Below are 24,639 nucleotides of genomic sequence, written 5' to 3'. Positions count from 1 at the left end.
ACGATGCGCACACTTGAGAATCGCTACATTCGACCAGATGTATCTCGATGTGATAGTATATGTTTCTACAACTGATTCATATTATACGATGTGAATAAGCTTAAAATGATGCTTACATATGGAATGTAATACGACAATTGGGTTTATTCTCTTTTTCACATCTATTTTTACAAATTTTCATATCACAAGCCACTATTTTGCCGTGTTATTTCGTAAAATGCCTCGACCATAGCTCGACGCTAGTTCGAACAAGAATGATGACGTCACATTCTCAAGATTCACGGGAAGCCATACGCGAGCCCAGCCGGCTCCAATGGAACCGGTATGGGGAGTGGGGAATAATACGCTTTTAATCACTTAGGGCAGGTCTACTAATATTCATATGTCTATGCTTGAAAATAAATTTTGCGTATGATACTAAGCATACGTCAGACATGATAGTGTTTACCCCCTTTGTCTGTATAGCAAAGAGAAAGAAAGGAGATAGCTTCTGGATAAAACTTGAAGTGACCTACGCTAGGTACATACGGCAGCTTCTCATTTGGACGCTAGATGGCACTGGAACTCGCTATTACCATATGAATATGCACGAATATTAAAAATAAATTAATAATCGGGTAGATCGTTAAATCCTTTTTTAAATTGATACTATTGCAGCATAGTTTGGGAGGTATTTGACCAAAAGACTTTCGTACTCTATATCACTTTTGAAAGTTGTGTTTAATTGTCATTTTGATTAAATATCATGGAACCCTATTTATCGATAGCCGTGTTGATGATGGAGTAAAAAGATTCAAGATTATGGTTAACATTTTTGTTTTTGTCTAAAAAAGAGCAATATGCATTTTCAAAGTATTTTATTATCAGTGGATATTCTGCTTTGGAAAAATTATATGAGTAGTTAGGAATAGCGTTAGAGTGTGAGTTAAGGCAATTGTTCATAATGGTAATGTTTAAGGGAGGATGGTGGAAATCTATGGGGAGAATTGATTTACATAATTTGGATCGCTACTAAATGCGAGGTCTAAAATGTGGTGATTAGTATTAACTACATTATTAATTTGACCAAGTCCTAAGAAATTTGACATATTTATAATTTGACGATTTATTAATTTAGGTAATCCAGTCTATATTGGAATATTGTAGTCACCGATTAGCAGCATTCTAGCTTCTGGATATTTCTGCTTGAGTGCTTCAACATCTTCAATGTGGTTTTCGTCTATTTGTCTAACTGATCCAGGTGGAATATAAACACATCCAAGAATAATTTTTCCTAAGTTCGTCTTGAGTAGGATGAAAAGTTGTTCAATGTTTTTATGTTTGCATTTTAGACTAGAGGAAGTTATGGATTTAGTAACATATATTATTATTCTTTTTCCAATGCCGATAAATCGGTGTTTATTGAAATGCAATTCTTACATTTTCATACAAAAAAAGAGATTCACATTATTAGAAGTTACCACAAGTAATTATCTATATAATTTGATTGTATGTTTTATATTACCTACCTCACTAGGTGTGACCTGTTCTAAGGTAGGTGACAGGAATATACAGTAAACATATTTTATTGCCATGTTATTGACAGAAAATTAATAAAATTAATTAATTAATTTAGATAAATATTGACGGAGAAGAATTAATAAAATATGTACTGTCTAAAAAATGATTTAAAAACGGTACATTTTTAGACACCTGGTTAAAAATTCAAAGATTAGGTTATATAAAAAGAAATAAAATAATATAAAATGAAAATGCAAGACATATAAGCAATGCAAAAAAAAAAACAAGTTCTAAGCTGTTAATTTAATGAATAGCTCTCTAATTGAGGATAACTCAATTATTACATCCCCTCCTCTTGATTTGGCGCTGGTAGTGGTACTTCTATCGTAGGGGTATGTGTTATGAGAAGTGAAGCCCAATTCCTCTGTATTGAAAGACAGACCCAACCATGTTTCAGTCATAAAACATATTAAGGCGATGCACTACGTAGCAATGCAAAATCATGTGTTTTTGGTTTGAAAATTTGGTCGCCTAAAAATGTTTCAGATGCTTTAATTAAATACTGCGAGTAGAATACATCTTGGGCTCTAAAATAATCGAGTATTTTTAAGATAAGTCTTTTTATAAGCCCAGAAAAAATAATGTATAAGGCCTATGAAAACTGCTTTAAAGTTCAAAATCTCCTACTTACAAACCCATTTTCGGTTATGGTTTTATTGTATAATCTGGCAAATTAAGTTATTTATAAAATGATCGAAAAACATTAAAATATTTGTGCCTGAACATCCACAAAATAAAATAAAAGGCGCTTTTTGGCCATGTTTTTTTCTTGCACAAATCAAAACAGGTGGATGGTGTTAAGCGGGAATTTAAGCCTTATCGCCATCTACCTAAGGTGTGTTATTGATAGCGGCTCGATTCAAAATATTACATGACGTAGTGCATCGCTTTAAGTTATTTTCAAGTTTGTTGCGGTAGCCCCTAATATTATGGTAGTAACCTATAATGGGTTTTAGTTTTTTGGATTTGTATTAACAATTACATTTTTATTGTTTTTATATTTGATTACTAGCCCGGATTCATCATATCGAGAGACTCAGGGTTAATCCTAGATTGGTGAGATAATTTCTTTGGGCTGGAGTTTGGTCAGAATAAATTTTAATATGCGGGTACTCAGTTATGTTTTCCTCTATAGCTTGGGTGGGATTGTCAAGCCTTGGTTTAAACGTGTTTATGCCACAGTTGTAATATGTATTCCAATAAGTCAGTTATAAGCCTTAGTCCTAAGTCACTAGATATAAGTCTTAGATGTAAGTTACTAGTTAAGTATGGTCCAGTATCTATATTATCTGCCTGTACAGAATATAAATCAATTGTAATACAATTCCATTTGCAGCATCACATTCGTTGATCAAATGCATTGTATATACATATTTATTTATTTATTTATTCAAAAAACAGTTTTTATATAAAAAAATACTCTGCACATCTCACTAGGGCATTCCTGTATCAAGATGTGCAGCTTTACAATAATATCATTTAAAAAAATACATATATTTTTTTTTTTTTTTTTTGTAATTATTTTTTATTTTTAATAATATGTTTACATGGTACATAATTCATTTTACATCTTGTATTTTTTTACTACTCTTCCATTGAAAGCATTTGCTTGTGTATGGAAGGGGAGTGTACAAAAATGTTGTTGTTAGTTGGTACTTAAATAATTCTTTTTACATAAATGTATGTTTGCTGTAGTATTTTTTTTGATAGTAGTGAAGGATAATATATTAATTTATTAAATTTAAAAAAGAAAGGAAGTTATGGAAAACTAAGGATATTTGTGAGATTAATTAAGTGACAGTAGTTTTTTTTTTCAGAATATTTTTAAAATGTCTCTTGACAGAGAGCAGTATTCGGGTTTTATCATTAATGCTTCTGATTTCTTCTGGTAGACGATTGAAAAAAGTTCTTCCCTGATAAGTATAATGATGTTGTGCAAAAGACGTATTTAGTTTTGGGCATAGAAAAACATGTCTAAGTCGCGTTCTGTTTTCATTTAAAAATTGATATTTATCTTTTTCTTTTATAATTTGGATTAATGAGTTTTTAATATATAGGTCTTTAAATGTAGGTACTTGAAATTCTTCAAACAGGCGTTCTGTTGGGTAGTCAAAGGATTTTTTTAATATAATTTTAATAATTGTTCTTTGTATAATTTCAATTGGAAGAAGGTTACATTTATACGCGGATCCCCAACTAATAATAGCGTATTGTAAAGTGGATTGAACTAAGGCATAGTAAATTAAATATAGATTTTTTATCGACAGAAAGTTTCTAATTCTTAAAAATATATATATTAATTTTCTAATTTTGTTTACTACTTGACATATTTGTTCCTTCCATTTCAGATTTTTATCAATAATTACTCCTAGATATTTAATTTTATTTGTTGTTTTTAGTACTGTACAGTTTGATTTGCAATAGTTTTGGCTGTGAATTTTAGTATTATTATGTATGACAATGTTAAAATTTTTAGGAGTATCATTTGTATGGATTGCAAATGGAATTACAAATGTCTTTTCTTTATTAAGTGACAGTAAATTAGTGTCGAAAAAATTCTTGAGCGTGTTGATGTCTTCTGTGGCCTTTAATTCTACATTTTCCCAATTCGTATCACTTATTATTAATACTGTATCATCGGCGTATGACGTAATTTGACCATGTAAGGGTTGAAAAAAAATATCGTTTACATATATAGTAAATAGAATTGGTCCAAGCACTGTACCTTGGGGGATTCCAAAGCTTGTAATCTCTTGATCTCTTGATATGTAAACTTAAAATAATAACAACATTAAATTTAAACCAAAAAAGAAAAGTTAATGACACGGTCGTTTCGAGACCGGTAGACAAAAATAAACAAAATTTTAGTAACAAATGTATGAAAAATAAAAACAAAAATGTCAACAAAAGAAGCATTGGTAAGTAAGTTGGCAACAATAATATTCTTCTGTTAACTAAAGTACAAGGTACCTGTGCTGGCTTATCAGACACAAGCATAGGGGGTAACCATACTAACAATTACAACATGGATAGTATGAATAATAAATTATAAGAAAAAATAAAATAACTATATAAAAATATGTAAATAATAACCGATAGGTAAGTAAATAATATTATAATAATAATAAAATAAAAAGTAAGTAAGTAAATAAATTAGCTAGATAATAATTAAAGTAAATAATAATACGAGAATTAAGTAGATAATAAAAATAATAAGTAATTATTATCTAGCTTTTTTGGAAAATATTATGTCCTTTTGGAATACCAATTTACTTATCAATTTAAAAGGTAAGAAAATAGTAATACCGGGCATTTCAATTAAAAGAGGAATTTTTCAAGGAGACTCATTGAGTCCTCTTTGGTTTTGTTTAGCATTGAATCCTCTATCTAAAATGTTAATTAAAAGCAAGTTTGGAATAAAAGTTAAGGGTAATACAAGGGAGAGTAGTATAATTTCGCATTTATTATATATGGATGACATAAAATTATTTTCGAATTCTGAACAAAATTTAGAGAAAATGATCGAGGTAGTTAAAAACTTTTCAGATGATATTAAAATGACTTTTGGTTTAGATAAATGTAGAACGATCCATATAGAGAAAGGCAAAATTGTAGATGGGGACGAGAGTATATTTAGAAATTTCCAAATTACTAGTATGAAAAGGGATTAGGTTTATAAGTATTTAGGATACCCACAATCAAATAGATTAGACCATAGTAGTATTAAAAATGATATTAGGATTAAATTTCAAACTAGGATCAGGAAAATTTTAAAATGCAATCTATCTGCTAAAAATTTAGTAAAAGCAATAAATACTTGGGCAATACCTCTATTAACGTACTCATTTGGCATAATTAAATGGTCTAATACAGATTTAGATAACTTAGAAAGATTAATTAGAACTACGCTAACAAAGTTTAATTGCCATCATCCAAATTCAGCTATAGAACGAGTTAATTTACCTAGAAATTTAGGAGGTAGAGGTATAGTCAAAATAACTTCTTTGAAACATAATCAGGTAGAAATGCTAAGAACTTTTTTCCATAGGAAAGCTCATAGCTCAGAAATGCACAAAATAATTTGCAAGGCAGATATAAATATTACACCTTTAAATTTATACGATGAGAATGCCAACATTTTTATAAATCCCAACCAGGAATTATTAGATTCCTGGTCAAATAAAATTTTACACGCAAAACACTTCAATTATCTCAACCAAACGTATGTTGACAAAATTTCGTCAAACAAATGGTTGAGTATTGGAAAGTTGAGCGCAGAAATAGAAGGATTTATGCTTGCCATTCAGGATAGAGTCATTAATACTAAAAATTATAGAAAGCATATAATCAAAGATACAAATCAAATTGATGATTTGTGTAGAAAATGTTTGGCTTTTCCGGAAACTATAGAACATATTATATCGGGATGTTCTATATTAGCACCGTCCGAGTATACATTTAGGCACAATCAAGTTTTAAAAATAGTTCACCAAAATTTGGTAATTAAACATAACTTGATTGACTGCCGTAATGTAGTACCATATTATGAATACGAACCAAATTCATTTTTAGAAAACGAATTTTATAAAATATATTATGATAAAACTATACTAACAGACCGAGCGATTAGTCATAATAGACCCGATATAGTTTTACATGACAAAATTAAAAAAAATAACTTATATCATTGATGTCGCCATTCCAAATTCCTGTAATATTCAAAAATCTGTTAGTGAAAAAATAAGAAAATACACAGATTTACGAAATGAAATAAAAAGAATTTGGCATTCTCAGACTATAAAAATATTACCATTCGTTATTTCGGCTACTGGCATTATACCTAGCTCTCTAATTAAAAATTTAGGCGTATTAGATATATCAAAAAAATTATATATAAAGATGCAAAAGTCGGTCATTTTGAATACATGTAGGATAACAAAAGATTTTTAAATATTTATGTTGAGGGATCAGTAGGATTTATAGGCCCTGTTAGAAGTTCTACCGAGCCGAACCCTCTGATATGAAAATATCTGGAGTCGGTGAATTATTTTCCCATTTGATCTCTGGTGAGTTGACGTGTTGTTCTTGTATTGTTTTGTATTTATTTTGCTTATATAATGCACTTACATAATGTTGATTGACTAGATGATCATTTGTGGAAAAGTGAGTGGAAGGGTTAAGTTTTTCCTTTGGGGAAGATTTAACCCGGACAACTAAATCGGAAGTTAAAAAAAAAAAAATAATAATATATTAGTCATAATAGACCCGATATAGTTTTACATGACAAAATTAAAAAAATAACTTATATCATTGATGTCGCTATTCCAAATTCCTGTAATATTCAAAAATCTGTTAGTGAAAAAATAAGAAAATACACAGATTTAGGAAATGAAATAAAAAGAATTTGGCATTCTCAGACTATAAAAATATTACCATTCGTTATTTCGGCTACTGGCATTATACCTAGCTCTCTAATTAAAAATTTAGTCGTATTAGATCTATCAAAAAAATTATATATAAAGATGCAAAAGTCGGTCATTTTGAATACATGTAGGATAACAAAAGATTTTTTAAATATTTATGTTGAGGGATCAGTAGGATTTATAGGCCCTGTTAGAAGTTCTACCGAGCCGAACCCTCTGATATGAAAATATCTGGAGTTGGTGAATTATTTTCCCATTTGATCTCTGGTGAGTTGACGTGTTGTTCTTGTATTGTTTTGTATTTATTTTGCTTATATAATGCACTTACATAATGTTGATTGACTAGATGATCATTTGTGGAAAAGTGAATGGAAGGGTTAAGTTTTTCCTTTGGGGAAGATTTAACCCGGACAACTAAATCGGAAGTTAAAAAAAAAAAATAAGAACATAATAATAACCAAAAGTTATTTTAGAAGTAAATAAGTACATGCGCAGTAAGTAAATAAGGATTGTATCGAAACAGAGCTTCCACACGGAATTATGATATAAGCGACAACATGGGTGATCCAAAATCATCACTCTCAGCTAGTACAGAGATTTTGACCATTTTCTTGAATATATAGTCTTATAGTCTTGTATTAGTGATCGACGAACCGGAGGATGCAATATGTTAGCCATAAGTTGATAATAGTTTGTATAGTCTATGGTTAGTAATAGGATAGATCATTGTAGAAATCTGAATATATAAAAATCACAAGTCGCTGTGTTTGTACACGCTAAACTCCGAAACCGCCCAACCGATTTCAATGAAATTTTGTAAATGTGTATGATTGGTTCCAGCTTGAAATATAGGATAGTTTTGGACCCGATAGGTGGCGCTGTTGTCAAGATCTAAAATTATTTTTTAAATTTCTTCAAATACAATTTGTATTTTTATTTTATTGAGAATTCTCCTCACAGTATGTTTGTGCTCGCAAAACTCGAAAAGTAATCCACCAATATCGCTGAAAAATTAAAAGTTTGCTGTTATTAGTGCCAGAAGTGTTTAGAGATGTTTAAATGGTAGAAGAAGACAGGGACACCCAGGAAAGACATGAGCAATAGCGAAGCATTGCGGGGGGATCCACTAGTATATTATATATTTGTACAGCGCCCTTGAGGTGATTCTCACAAAAACGGCGCTATACAAATCATCCAATTATTATTATATATAATTACACAAAAAATCAATAAATCGTCATTTAAAAATGATTAAAACCATGAAACACTCAGACGCCCTGTGATTGGTCGGCGGGTTCTAACAGTACTTATACTGCTACCTCACTGGTTGACCGGCCGCGACATTAAGAATGCCGACAATTTTGTGCCAAGTTACGCTGCGTACACTCACAGAAGGGTTAATATTGCAGAATACAAATTATTTAAAAAAAAAATTGTGATATAGAAATAATGCTAAAATTTAAATTTTTTTTTTATACTGACCCGAGTGGGATTGACTTTACTGTTAACCTACAAAACTGAGGTACGTATGACATCACGCGTACCCCGTCAGATTTAAATCGTTTTGGCTGGCTGTGAAAAATGAAAACTAGAAATTATTTTGCATGAAATCGAAATTTGCAAAATAAAAATGTTGGTATTTAAGTTAGAAGGTGAACATTCATAATAATAAAAAAAGACTGGAACCCGTTTACAGCAGATCTTAATATTATGATTATAATATGTAAATTACATATTGAATTCAATCAAAACTGAATAAGTATAAACAACCGAAGCGAGCAAGGAAAATTAATGAGGAACGCGAGATTCGCACTGCATCATTTGTGTTTCTGTGTTTCTTGAGTTTCTTATGTTTGTCTGGCAGGTAGTAGATTTGTCATTATCGGTTGTCAGATGGCCAATGATGTCTTGAATTCCAATTAATCATTGTGGTTATGAATAACTATAGATTAATACTGTGAATAATTATTATACTTGTAGTTAATTACAGTTCATCTGTAAGGTCTTAATGTGCTAACTCAAGTGCAATAGTTAATTAACATAATTTGCCATTCATTGAAAATTTAATACAATGCAGGAGTCAGTCTATTGTGTCTTTGTACTTTGTTGAAGAATTATGCTGACGTAAGTAGCCGTCTGGCTAACACTTCAACCTTTCCGAGGCATAGAGAAAAGACAACACTCCGATTATGAAGAGTGTGTTTATTGCCAGAAACAGACAGCAAAATTGTGGAGAAAACCAATTCCCCCTCTGGGATCTACATCCTTCTATGCTAAAAACATTGTCAGTCTATCCTCTACACCAGGTACAGAATACTAGCAATTTTGAAGCCTGCTGGATTTATCCATATGCGAATTGTGAACAAAGTGGTGCCATCTCGGCGTGACAAATAAATGTATTGTGTCTTTTGGTATTTCCGCCTCGCCGAAGAGTTCTGACGCCCCTCATGTTTTGGAGAAATTTTAGTACAGTGGTCAACATACACGCTCTGCGTGTATAGATAATTGATGTTTCCAGGTGAAATTTCTCAGCGAGCAATATGAAATCTGCTCGCACCACGTGACTTATGACACATGATACAAAGAATGAATTCGAGCCAGCTGAATTTAACTTAATATTTTTATAGTATTACTTATATATGTATTGCTGTTACTTGCTTTGATTTTTTGTTTTGGTGGTATTGACTCACCGAAATTTAGGGTGTGCGTAGCTCCAATGCTCCTTAGCGTTAGCCGCCACTGTTAGCATGCACAATATGAAATTTAATGTACATTGAAGAATTTATTTTTTTTGCAGAAATTGATGCTACCCCTATCATATATCCAGCAAATTCCTGGAAAGCAGATCCGATCTAAACTGATACTTGCCTTCAACAACTGGCTACAAATCCCACCAAATAAACTTCGAGAAGTGGGAGAAATTGTTCAAATGCTGCACAACGCTAGTTTGCTGTAAGTTCAATGAACTTTTGTATTATTATGCTTGCTCAATAAATATTTCACATTACTCAGAATGAAAAAGTCATGATATGAATCATTTTTATCAATTCTTAGAATTCTTTTATCCTTTATCTTTTGTATATTGTAAAAAAATCATTTACTTAAGTTTAAATTTAATATTATAAATATTTTAGATGAAGTTTTATAATATCTGCAGAGTGAATTGAATTTCGAAACATTTTATCTGTCTGATAAATTATTTCATTCATAAACTGATAACAAACTCCTATGTAGTATTGGGGGCATAGATTATTGAAAATTGTTTTTCAGTGTAAAAATACTAAAATCAGAACAATAGTAGCTCTTGATATAGCAGACTAAAAAAACTGGGTGGCCCAAATAACAGGAGGCATAAGTGTGGGGCTGAGAGTGGCAAGGAGAAAAAGATGGGTAAAAAAGGTTGGGAAGTGCCATGCTATTCAGATCTGGTCACCTAGAAATAGAAAAAGTACAAAAGAGGTTTATGCGTTACCTATATATGGGAGAATATACGTACTATCCATTTCTGTATCCATACTTGTTCTTAACAGGAATGCTTGATTTTAATGCCTTAGAAGCACACATAGAAACATATTTTCTATTCTTATTCCACTTATATTGAAAGAGGTTAACTTATATGTGTTTAATAAATATACTCGTGGGAGATCCCATGCACTTTTTTATATTTCGAAAGCGAGGACTTCTGCCTATCAGAACTCGCCAATCAACAGAGCGACTCAACTGCTTAACGATTCTGCATCGACCATCAACATTTATAACGTCACTCAAAGACAGTTTAGCAACCATCTTCTGACGCATGTCTCAAAATATTTAAACTACCCCACAACCTTTTATACTTACACACACCTCAAATTTGTAATCTTCTCCGTAATATATTGGTGCATAACCATTTCATGGAGAACTAAATAAATTAAACATTTAGATTCTGAACGTTCTTTTCTATTTCAGTGTATCGCTCGCTATACACTACCAACGGGAATGTATGGTGAGCGATGCGCTTATAGTGTGGTCTGTCATAGGAATCAACGGAAACATTTATTATTTAAGTTCTGTAAAACATCAATATTTCAATATTAATTCGATATCGGTAAAGATGGCTCATCTAACAATGAAACATCATCATCAACACTATTCTCATCGCCAGCGCGGAACTAACGGAAGGTTGCGGATATTATTTGGGGAAATTTCTTTTTAATCTCGATGTGTTTGTATTTTAGTTTCTTTGTAACTCTGTAGCGAACATACTTATAGAATAGACGACATCCAAGACAACTCCATCCTGCGTCGCGGGATTCCCGTCGCACACTCTATATACGGAGTGGCAAGCACCATCAATGCAGCCAACTACGTCATCTTCGCCGCACTTGAAAGAGTGTTGGATCTTGGACATGCAGAGGTATGCACAATGAAGTATTTATGAAAATAAATAACAATGACTTAAAATTGTCTTGCTAATTTGTTAACCATCATACCATCCAGAAGTATGCATAGAGGTTTCAATTCCACATTTCTCTGTCTTGGCATAATCACCTTGCTTTATTTACATTCCTACATACTCTTCTTTTATACTGACTCTTGATAAAACCTGAATCCCCTCCAGCGTTTTAGGGTCATATATAACCGGGAGTCCATATTTTATAAATGTATTTTTGTCTTTTTTTTGTATCAACGGAAAAACGTAATTTTTATTGACGTTAGGAAAGGGTATAATAATTGTTTCCAGTTTGCCTCAAATATTTATACTGGAAGCCATTAATAAAATCCTAAAAATAGCCGAAATGAATAATTAATTTTTCATGTCGGTATCGTAACAATCGGTTTAACTTTAAAAATTAATTATTATTTTTTATTATATGAACGACATAAAAGTGAAATTACAGTTTTCTTACAAATTCCTCAAACAAAATGAATGTGTTTTTTTTAAATATCTAGTTCTCTAAACTTTTCTACGATTGGAAAAAAAAAATTATAATATGGTTAGCGTTTAAGTCAACATTTTTCACATTTGGTATTATGACCGGTCGGTGGCCGAGTTGACATCACGTTTGAGTCCCACCCAGGCGTAATGTGTTCAATTCCTCGGCTGGCTAAGTCCTCCATCACAACACAAGCAACATTTTCCGCTTACTGTGGTGGTAGTAGGAGATTTTCAAATATTGTCAGGTTATTCGTAACCCGGGAATGTTTGTCTTTCTTTTTTAAAAATTATTATTTTTTTATTTTTTATTATTTAGAAAAAGTTTTATTTATTTATTTAGAATTTACGGCACAAGTGCCATTTACATACAAAGTTTTTATTTTATTTTTTTACATATACATAGTGCAGTATTAAATTTTGATGAGAAAAATTAAAGAATTAAATTTAGTTAAAACATAACAAATAAAATAACAGTAAAGAAAGAAGCAATGACAATAGCCTGTTATGCAGTTACCTCATTAAAATAAGTGGCGTTAAAATGTGTTATTAGTGCAGCTTTATACTTTACAAGGGGAATATTAAAAGTATCTGCGATTTTAGCATTAAAGTTCCCAAGTGTGCAATCTATTTATAACTGAGTTATATCCTGAGATGTGGTATAATTTTAAATGCATACACCTATAAATTGTGTCACGTTTAACTTTAACGACCGGTTAGTACCAGTATTCTGTAAATATCTACTAGGTAAAGAAAATAAGTATAGCTTTAAGTCACTAGTAAAAGTATTAGTTGTAAATCACTAGACATTAATCTTAGTTATAAGTCACTAGCTATCAAATTTAGTTATAAGCCACTAGTAATATGTTTAGTGATAGGAATAGATTAAATGCATAAATTAAGTTAAGCGCTCCTGAGGTGATTTTCTCACAAAAACGGCGCTATATAAATAATCCAATTTTTTTTTTTTTCCGACTTTCACTTCGGATTAAATCTTCCCCACAGGAATAACTTAACCCTTCCACACACAAATGATCATCTAGTCAATCCAATTTATGCAAGTGCATTATATACGCATAATAAATACAAAATAATACAAAAACAACACGTCAAATCACCAGAGATCAAATGGGAAAATAATTCACCGACTCCAGATATTTCCATATCAGAGGGTTCGGCTCCGTAGAACTTCTAATTGAACCAATAAATCCTACTGATCCCTCAATATAAATATTTAAAAAGTCTTTCGTTATCCTACATGTATTTAAAATGACTGATTTTTACATTTTTATGTATAAATTCTTTGACAGATCTAATACGCCTAAATTTATTATTATTATTATTATTGGTTACTAGGAGTGGACGAATATGTCGAGTTCCCACTGCGGCGTGAGTTGAATACCTCTGCCAGTCTTCCATGATTGCACAAGCAACATTTTTTACTTATAATGATGGTAGAAGGAGTTTTCCAAAAAAATATTGTAATGTTTCATAACCCAGGAATATTTGTATTTCTTTTTAAAATTTTTTTGCACAATATATTTCAATTTTGAAGTCAACTTGATGAATATTTGAATTTTACTTATTGCTTAATCCTACATGATCCTCATACTGTTCATATTATTTCTCCATTGTTCACTTCTTGTTCATTTTCTCATTGTTAACCTTGTTATTGTCAATAATCTATCTTGTGTGGTGTTTTCGAAGTGGATTTTTTTCATGGTAAATGTAAACTAAATATATGATATTCTGTTGCCAGGCAACCCATGTTTATACGGAGCAACTCCTGGAGCTTCATCGAGGTCAGGGAATGGAGATTTATTGGAGGGATAACTTCATCTGTCCGGCTGAAGATGAATACAAACAGATGACAATAAGAAGTATGTTTCTTTTCAAATTTACTATTATGTAGATGGCCTACGTGGTCGAGGGGTAAGGCTCTCAACTAGCAAGCTGGAGATCGCGGGTTCAAATCCCGGCGTGCACAAATAAATTTTATTTCTTCTTCTAACACAGCAAACTTATTTTGTGGCACCATTTTAATTAAAATTAATAAAATACTTCGTTTTTACCACTTTTATTGTTTATTACCAACATGTTTCATGAGCAACTCTCACTAAAATAAAAGTGGTAAAAACGAAGTATTTTATTTATTTTAATTTTAATTAAATTTTATTTGATTCATTTGTGTTATTTCACAATTTAGGAATTAAAAATAATAAATATTATATTTGCGGCACGTTCCAGAGTGGAAGATACTCTCAGTATCGCCCTGGTGTAAGACCATTCAGATTTGAAACGTTGCTTGAAATGGCTTTGGCCATTTCAAGCAACATTTTGATCTGAATAGCCAGATACTTCCCCACCTTCCCCTTTCTATCTCTTTCCCCTCCTCACTACCTTCAGTTTCACTTGACGTATTGAGCAGGAAACATTTTCTAGAAATTCCTGGAAATTCCAGACAGAAAAAATCTATGGAAGTTTCATGATGCCTAAGCTCACGCTGTCTGACCAAATTGCAAAAATGTGAACACACATTATTCAGTGGAAAATGGTTCAGAAACAGTACAGTATCTCTGAAGGTTGCCACCCAACCTAACCTAACTTTTTGCACTACTTAACCCCCGGCACATGTGAAAAAACTCAAAACATCAAAATGCAAATGCGCAGGTGCTGCTACAAAAACATGCACTTGCTCTGTCGGGTATTACGATACACTAATTATTATAATATATATTTTTTTTTCCAGAAACCGGAGGACTTTTCATGTTAGCAATTAGGCTGATGCAACTCTTCTCTGATAACAAATCCGACTTTACCAAATTAGCCAGCATTCTGGGATTGTACTTTCAAATCCGGGATGATTATTGCAACCTTTGGATGAGAGAGGTAAAGTGAACACTTAAAACATTAAATCTATAATTAAAGACAGTGTATTACCGGGGCATGCAGGCCGCATAGGCTGTAGAGCTGTGAACACTAACGATCGAACAGCGTGCACACCCAAAAGCGACTGACCGCTGGAGGAACAATTGGCACATCCAAAGTGTCGTGTTTACAACGTTGCCACGTATCGCGCTTATTGTTTTAAATTTTTTATCGATGTGAACATGATACTATGGACATTTTTCAATGTTGTGAGAATATTTTTGTACATAAATAAAAACATTGTTTAAATCTTTTTGTCTAGCTAGTTTCCTCTAATGGGACCATAGTGTGGCGATGCGAGCGACCATAGATGTATAAATTTTTAGATTGGACATCTCGATTCTTGTTCACGCGACATACAAATAGAGATGGTTGATAGATAACTGAAATCTAAAATAGGCTATCATTGGGGATCCAGTTACCGTAGACCGATTTGGAACTGCTTCTTTTTCCAGATACTGGATTTGGAACTGGTTCCCAATGTTAGGAAGGTTGATAAAAATAAATTGAACAAATTCATGCTGTGAATATGTTTGAATTCTTAAATATTCGATTTTCTGGGGAAGGGTGTGGCTAGCGATTCTCTGGGTAAAGAACCGGTACCTCTGAATATTTTTGTTCATATGTATAGTTCAAATATTCAAATGTTTCGCATTCTAAAATTCCAAAAGAAACCAGTTACAATAATTGTCAGTTTCTCAAAAAAATAATGTCAGGCAATCCAGTGACAGTTTAATCACCGGGACAAAGTAAGTGGAACAGGAATGTCCAACTAAACAAATAGTCAATCAATTATTCGTTTCTTTTGAATCTTCTTTGTATTATGATGTGCAAGCATTGCAAACATATAAATGAAACCTTCATATTATATTATGTAACCTAAGTTACATTACGAAACATGCAAACAGAAAAATTAAATGAAAATCATGCGAACATTGCAAACATTATTTATTTGAAGTTTTTAAGTTTTATTAAGTTTCCGAACAAAGATTGGGTGACGGGTACTTTCGGCTTACTGAAATAATTTCAACATATAATTTGAATTTTTTTCCAGTATTCCGAGAACAAAAGTTACTGTGAAGATTTAACGGAGGGAAAGTTTAGTTTTCCTCTCATCCATGCCATCAATAAGCAGCCTGGTGACAATCAAGTCCTGAGTATCCTTTTTAATATAAGTGACCAAAGACAGAACTTTAATGCAATGAATTTTAAAAAAATCTTTTTTTTGATATTTATGATAATTCAAATTCAAAAAATTAAAATCTTAATTTTCTCCTAGAAAATAAGTATGAATTTAAGTTTAAAAATAATTTATAAAGTGATGTTTCTTAACTTGTATAAATCTCAGATATTTTAAGGCAGAGAACGAAGAATGTTGAGGTGAAGAGGTATTGTATATCTCTCTTAGAAAACCTCGGCAGTTTTCAATATACAAAGGAAACGCTTGAAAGTTTGGACAAGGAAGCCAGAGAAGAGGTGAGAAATTTTATTTTTGAAATCTTTCATGTTACCACTGGCGGCTGAACCATCTGGTCAATTCGACAATGACTCCCAAAATTATAAGATAAAATAATTGTAGTTTATATTTACAAAATATCATACAAATCAAAATAACACTGACCATAATTGATTTGAATACTGCCAAATAGTAAGCAGCGACATATTGGCGTTTGGCGAGTAGTGACATCTAACATTTCAGTTTGAAGCTCCACCCATTCTGCATGTACCTACACTCGGTCAAAAAGCCATTTGACTCTATAAGCACCATAAATAAAGGAGATTACACTATAGTCCTATGGCCTAATATTACGCAGAAGAAATTTCGAAGTGTATTTATATTATTATTTGTAAGTATTACATTTTAATTTTTATTTCAAGTCCATGTTTTGAAGATTAATATAATTCTACTCAAGGATTTAGTTCTTTGACAAAACAATCAACTCTGAAGCAATGGATACTATATTATAGTATTTTATATTACTCTTTAAATGTGTTATCGTTTCATGATATTGTTTTATGTTTGTAGAAGATGTATTGAAGGAACACAAGCTAGTACTTCAGTGTCAGAAGAAAACAACCGCCAGGCAATGACCTACGATGGTATGATAATATTTATTAATTCAGTAATAAATCATAGTATTTAATGAATAGTTTAAATATTACGTAAATATACAATGTTATTATTTTATGTTTATAGATGGTGTATTAAAAGAACAAGGGTCAACTTCCTCTTCAGAAACAAAGGTCAGGGGACCTGTGATGTTAGGTTAATTAAAATAATATTAATGATAGTATTTTGTATAATAATTTTATCTGAAGTAAATGATATAGTTGTATGTAAGGAAATTGAAATCACTTCTAACATCCTAAAGTAACAGAATGTAAGGTCAAGTCATTCTCACTAATTCGAAGGCATTAAATCTCCTAATTACAATAAGTGCTGGCAGAACTTTTAAGATGAAAGGATAACTTCTGTAAATATTCAAACATTCTTTTGAAATTTTGAAACATTATTTATTAATTGACTGAGCGTAGCGAAATCCTGTTTTAATTCGACCATTTGGTATTTCATCTGTCTGTAAATTTGTTTGTCTTTATTGTTCTATCTTTTTATCCTGTCAGAGTTCACATGATCGTGAATTCACACAAGAAAAAGAATTGTATGTGAAAAGGTGACATTTCTTTGGACGAATTGTATAATTCCTTATTTGAAATAAAAAAATTGTTACTTAACACACTTTGGCAGAGAAAGGTAGTTCTACCCGTTCTGTCGATTGATGCTTAACGGCGGGCAGGGTAATTCTACCTTTTGCGCCGGCATCATTTCAATGGCAGAAAAGACGGAATTATTCAATGTTTTTATATGGATATTATATACCAATCTCTTTGTAAAGGTCCCAACTATATGTAAATAATTATCAAATCGTAATGCAAGTTTTCTTTTTATATTTATCTTCGTGCCTTTCGTTTACATCGGTATTTCGACAACAGGATAGTATATTATTTGTTATTGTAATAATTCAATTCCTGGAATGATGGTTTTTATGACCGTGAAACCCGATTCGAATCTCTATCTCTGTTCTGCCCCCCTCAACTGCTATGTGCAAGTGAGCGAGAGATGTCGGCCGTATTTAAAGAAAGCAGGTATGGGCAAATACCGATAGGCGGACCGTAATAAACATAATGCAAGGTTAATTGAGTTGCATTTCAAATAATATTACATTTTCGTTTAGTACTTTTATAGCTTGGGTATGTTACTATATTTACTGTTTATTAAAATATTTTAATTATTTTCGAAGATATAGCGATTTAAAACAAATTAAAGAAATTTGCGCGGGACCTTTATTTTCGCCCAGAGACAGCATAGCGCCAGCACAAAAAATACCCGCCTGAAATGTGTTAAAATATTTATGGTTTATAATTTAGTAGGTAGGTCTTTAAGTACCTACATACAAATCTTATGATTTCATAGACAATTTTGTTTTTGATGTATTGACTAAGAGAAAATTAGAAACGGACTTTTTGAATGCCATTCTGCTGTTCCCAGAACTACTAATCTATATTTTTGATGAAACATGGGTAAGGTAGAAATCAATCGTTCTACCTTATTCATTAATGATTTATCCTGTATCTACAATTTATTGTCCTACTGAAATAAAAATGCTACCATGTAACTGAGTTTTTCATTTTCCTATCTTGAGGTAATATTATGAAATTTGAAACATTTTTTAAATATTTTAGGCTAATAAGGAAGCTCCGAAGGAGAATTGTACTGTTTATATATTGGCATATCTATGGTTAAATAGAGGACCAATTTGTTTGTCAAAAAGACTGAATCGATCTAGTGAGTGGTTTATTTATGGATACCATTGTCATTACTGCATTATATCTCAGGGTGCGGTTTGTCCTCCTGCACAATTTTTTTCACCGACTCTGGTCCCTAACCATTCTTCTCCGTTACTTACATCTTCCCATCTTCTTCCACACAGTCCACCTCGATCTGCCTCTGGGCCACAGATATACGAATTTTTCACATTGCATTCAGAATGTTTTCAATCTAATTTTTCCAAAATTTTCAGGTGCAACATCTCGGAGGCAATCCTCTGCTCATTTCCCTCCTTGATGACTTATTGAGTTGGAATGATGACACCCACACCATGAAGACAACGATGGAGGAATGAATGAAGATCAGATTATCCCCGATTGTATTCAATTCAGACAATAAGTATTTATTAGCACGCCGTGCAACACTTTATTGGCTTTTAGTAGGTGTAGATTATGGTATGCATTTTGGATGTCTCGTAATGTGTAAGGGGTAGTGAATTTCGGAAGAAGGGTTTTATTCTCATTAGCAAAAAAATATGCTCATTTTGGTATTTGACACTTCCCACTATGATGCTCTAATTTGTGTATGTATTCAAATTAAAGTATGTAATAAGTACTCGTTCTTTGAGATTTGCTTAATATAGGCCATGACCAAAATTGATCTGCAATAACATCCCTTTATATCATTATGACTAAAGTAATGATGTTAATGATGCAAATTGTCTATGCATAATGTAGTTAATTTACGTGAGATTTGAAGAAGAATAATATTTTGTGTATTTGAACTTGGCTTGTGAATTAACTGTACTCTTGAAATTTGTCAATTCATCTCTTACTTAAGTAGAATGTATTAGTATTACATAATGTATATTTCTTAATATAAATGCGTATATTTTGTAGCGTACTTTTAATATATTTTTTTTAAATTGTCACATGTCATGTAGATTTATTAAAGATTATGAAATCTATTCTATTATGATTAACTTTTGGCCAAAAACTGTAGAATTACTGCAAATTTTTGGACATTGATATTATGTGGTAGGAACCAGGGCTGGCGCATAGCCAAATGGCGCCTGGCGCTAGTAAAATTTTGGCTCCCCTCCTCAAAACTAAGTTTAAACACGAAAATCGCTTACGACAGTCCTGCAAATTACTCGGGAAGAAGTGCTATAGAAATGATTTTGTGGAGTACAGTATTCCTACTGAAGTAGTGGAGCCCACACTGTTTGTCGACATGCCATGGAACACGTACGCGAGCTGTAAACAGAACTAACACCATCTGTGTAGTATTTTCAATTGATTTTGGTTCTTTCGTTCCTTGGCAGGCCGAAATCACTGGAAGAATAAGACAGCAGTGTGAATTCATATAGCATGGTCTCACTCTTTCATTAGAATATTCGCTCCGTTCGATGCCTATGGGTAATTCGTTCTTCACTGCTATTTTCTGCATCTATCTCGTTTTTACGTTTGCTTATATTCACACAATGAAAGTTAATAGTGTACATTTCATAGCCGAAACGGCTGGAAGAATAGCGCCTGTAGATATCTCATTTTACAGTGCTGTTTTCTGCATTTGCATTGTTTACTCACACTGAATTTTTTGTTCACACAAAATATAGGTAGGTACATACTCGTAAACGTATTGAACGATGAATACAACGTAGATTGGTGCTAGGTTTATTTTTACACTCAGCGACTCAACGCTTTTAAATTTTAATGTCTTTTTAATATAGACGTTGGGCACCTTAACAAATGCCAGATGATAGGTAGATATCACTGTAATTTATAATATTTGGAAGATTTGTATATCGCTGTTTTTGTGAAAAATATCCTTAAGGGCGATGTGTTCTTAGGTATTATCGACATATTGGCTCCTTGGCAACTTGGCGTCTGGAGCGAACTGCCATTTCCGCCCTGACTGGTATACCTACATAATTTTAAAAATATATTCTATGTTATCCCCTTCGCTAAGTACAAAGCTTTCAAACTGAGATTTAGCTAAAATACTAATTATTAAATTTTCTTAAATATGCTTTGCTTTCTGTAAAGTGTTTCTTCAAATCTTACTGCAAGTTTGTTGTTTTTTACCGGCAAACAAAAGATTATTATAAATTATCATGAAAAATTGAGATTTAAAACAATTTTGTATATCGACTTTTGAAGTTAGTAGACATTTCTAAGCTCCATTACTCTTGCTGGAAATGACAATGCCAACTGAAAATAGTTGCATTGACAGAACTTCCACACAGAATAAAACTGATGACTCAATTGGAAATTTTTTGGTGCTTCAGATTTTCTACTACATACATATTAAGATAATAATAATTCTAAAGTAAAGTAACAGCCTTGCAGATAAATATTATTAATTTACATAATCATACATAAATATTGTTAGTGAGACTAATCCTCAATGCAGCTCCTAAACCTTGCGTGGCTTGTTAAGGTGTTTGGTTTTTCAATAAAAGCAAGACTCTTACGCATTATGCAAAAATATAATGAAATAATTATGTATGCTTCTTTTGTCTAGTGTGTACTTAATGAATTCCGTTCTAGTTGAATTAAATGATTTATGCTGGTCATAAAATAATATAGGAAATACATAATCTTTTCCAGCTGTATTTCTATAAAGATATGTAAAGCTATTATTTAGTTCTCCAGCTTTTACCAATAATTGTGTAGTTTTATATATTTTTAAATTTTGTCCTGTTATTTTTTTTACCTAATTTATTGTGTTACAACATACTTTGATTTAAAATGTGTTTATTATGTACATACCTATCAGTGTTTATATTATGTTATCTTTCTGCTTTTTTAGTTATATAATTGTAATAATTTCTTTATTCAGGGGTTTTGTTTGACAGTTTCATATTTTTCAAATTTGGCTATGTTATCGGGGATTGGAATTTTAGTAAATAAACAAAAATCCAACAAGGTCGGCGGCCATCTTGAATGTCAGTTTGGGCATTGCTTTAGGAAGGTGCAGGCTTGTGGTAATTTATTCTTCCTTCACTGCCTATCCTTGCAGTAACCATTTAATGATGAGTTAGTAAGTTGTATAATGATTAGAAATATCACGTCTTCCATTAAAGCGTCATCAATTGAATATTAATCTAATTTTAGTAATGTTAATAGTACCTAAGTTTATTAACCACTCTGGTCTGGACATTATAGCATTATGGTAGTTATAAACCTCTATGAGAATATAGATTTATTTGGAAATATTCCCACTTGACCAGTGGCAGCAGTTTGAGTGCTAATATTTACTTAGCACTCAAAAGTCACGAGCCGCCACTGCACTTGACATTCGACTTCAAATAGAATCGAAAAATTAAAACGCAAACATAGCAAAAGTTTCAGATGGTTTTTTTTTGTAAACTTTGTTTACCAGTTTATACAAAACAAAAAAAAAATACATTTGATTAAATAAACATATTAAAAATGTTATTGTCACAATTTATATAAAAATAATTATTAAAAAAAAGAAGGTATACTGCTTGGCAGTTTTGTTTTATAGAATTATTTCAAATTATTGGGGAGTGCCTATGGTAAAACTTTAAATGTTGAGAAAAAGCTTGGTGTTCTCTCTTTTTATATCTCTTTGAAAAGGAGATAGAACGAGTTTTATGAGGACTTGTCATTTGGTGACAGAAATAGCACACTTTCCCGATTGGTTAAAGATGTATGAAAATTTCCTGGCTGTAGAAAGGCTTAGTTTTCAACTTTCAGAGAATATATTATTGTATATTATTTAAAAATTCTAAATATAGTGACGTGTTTCAAATATGTCTCATTATTAGAGATGTTCCGACTAGTCGGCGACTAGTCGGTAAAGCCGACTATCCGGCCACTATTGTAGTCGGCGATTAGTCGGCGACTAATCGGCAAAGAGCGCCGACTATCCGGCTTCTTACGTTGTATGTATTTCTCAATAATATGAATGCGGGGGAACTACATGAAATAAAAACCTTGATTATATATATTTTCTTTTTATAATCAGTCTTATACATTAAAAAATGTAAAGCAATCTTTCCTTTGGTAATCACTTTTTGAATTACTTGCTTGTAAAGAAAACATAATTATGACATTTATTGAACAAAATTAGTATCTATCCTAATTAACATAAAAAACAACATAATATCTTCTTATCTTCAATGAACATTTATAAGTATTTCTTATTATTAAAATAAAAAGTAGATTTTTTCAATTAACAAACTCAGTTATATGTATTAAATCATGATTGTATGTACAAGATGCACAGTAATATATGTATATATTATATATATATATATCCAAAAATTCTAAACATGAACTGTTTGATAAAAACAAAAAAAAATGAAAAAAACATATTTCTTATAACCATACCTACATAATCTAATCAAATCAAAGTCACAATTGTGACAACCAAAAATATCATAATCTCCTTATATTTTTTATAACTTATATTTTTTAATTAAGGGTAAATTATGATGTAAGGAGACTAAAGCTTTTGCCTTTCTGGTAGCAATCGATTTCTTTTTGTTTCATATATGTTTCCGGCCTCTGAGAACAGCTTCTCACTGTAAACAGAACTTGCGGGACAGCAGAGGTACACTTTGGCCATGCGCGACATTTCAGGGTACCTACAACTATCCCCGAAACCGTAATCGGCTTAGCCGACTAGTCGGTCTTATTACAACCGACTAATCGGCTAGTCGGCTAGTCGGCGAAAGTCATAATCGGCACATCTCTACTCATTATATAAGTTGTCCAGGACAAAGTGCACTAACTTCGGGTGGTAATTCTACATGATAGTACAAATAAAAAAGTTTAATAACTTTTTTGAAATTCGTAATGTAGTTTCAGGTAAAAATGTTGAATTATTCATATGGATAAGACAAAAATTTTTTGGAAATAAATTTTTTTATGAAAAAAAAAAACCAATTAAAGTAATTCACCTTTTCTTGCTTCAACCATCATGTAGAAAATCACCTTCCGAAGTTACCACACTTTATACATATACATAATATTGTTAAGAATATTTTCCACCGATTTGTGTTTTCAAAAATATTTATTTGTAAATAATTGTTTGTGATAATCGATACTTAACTTGTGGTTACCTTATTTAACTAATTGTGTTTGCTATTTTTAATTGTAGCTGTCGTAGGGTATTTGAAATTAAAAACTTGTAAGTCAATTAATCAGTGTTTTATTTCTGAAAGTCACAATCTTTTGTATTTGTCCCCTAAGTTTCATGAATTCATTTTCGACCCAGTCCGTTTTGAACCTACGGTGATCGAGTGCTAAGTTTGAAAAATTCCACATTATTCATATTGTTTGGTCCAAAACGATTTTTTTTCGAAAATTTAATTTTCAGGAAATTTTAGTTTGGCCTTGTGGCGCACGGATTTTCTGAAAATCTTCATACAAAAATTGAATTATCTAAAAAAAAAGAAGACGTTTTCGGCTACAACAACATTAATAATAAATAAAAAAAAAAAAAAAAAAAAAAAAAAAAAAAAAAAAAAAAAAATAATGCCATTTTTTTGTAATATTAGCACTCTAGTACACCAGAAGTCACGAGCCGCCATTGATGGTGATTATGGTCTAGTTTTAACCCTTAAATGCATACTGTTGTAAAACTGCAACATACCGTTCAAACCACCTTTAACTCTTTGGTGTATACTTAACCTTTTCTCTGCGGGAGACGCACGCCTGCGACGCACTGTACATGCCCTGTACGCGGGTGGCACATCTGTGCGACGCAAAGTTTCTTCGGCGTTATGGGTATGAAACATGCTTGAGCACGGTAAAACTTATACTCTTAAAAAATCTCACATCTTTACACTACTGACATCTTACGATATTTATCCATAATACGTATCCTAATCATCGATACAAAGATTTGAAGGGATCTTCCAACTCGGAGCGAAAAATGAATCAGTTTGAATTCTTCCCGCGTCTTTACACACGTTATTGCGCAGGCGCATTTTATAAGATTCTCAAACAGAG

The 24,639-nt window shown here is 31.8% G+C and overlaps 1 protein-coding gene across 1 annotated transcript in view; it reads left to right on the top strand.

Annotated features, from left to right (window-relative positions):
- The window catches only part of qm (geranylgeranyl pyrophosphate synthase quemao), a 32,308-nt gene extending 8,571 nt beyond the window's left edge, over nt 1-23,737 (top strand). Inside the window, exons 2-8 of the mRNA XM_089632448.1 lie at nt 9,781-9,935; nt 11,235-11,379; nt 13,658-13,778; nt 14,648-14,787; nt 15,881-15,983; nt 16,175-16,302; nt 18,906-23,737. Of these exons, the coding sequence (XP_089488574.1) occupies nt 9,781-9,935; nt 11,235-11,379; nt 13,658-13,778; nt 14,648-14,787; nt 15,881-15,983; nt 16,175-16,302; nt 18,906-19,007 (894 nt within the window). The 3' untranslated portion in view covers nt 19,008-23,737. The remainder of the gene's footprint in view (nt 1-9,780; nt 9,936-11,234; nt 11,380-13,657; nt 13,779-14,647; nt 14,788-15,880; nt 15,984-16,174; nt 16,303-18,905) is intronic.
- Nucleotides 23,738-24,639: the final 902 nt, after the last annotated feature.

Source organism: Hesperophylax consimilis, chromosome 6 (genome assembly GCF_061612785.1).
Source record: "Hesperophylax consimilis isolate HC1 chromosome 6, BYU_Hcon_1.0, whole genome shotgun sequence".
NCBI classification, from domain to species: domain Eukaryota; kingdom Metazoa; phylum Arthropoda; class Insecta; order Trichoptera; family Limnephilidae; genus Hesperophylax; species Hesperophylax consimilis.
The sequence above is the reverse complement of the archived record's forward strand: the minus strand, read 5'-3'. Positions and strand labels throughout refer to the sequence as shown.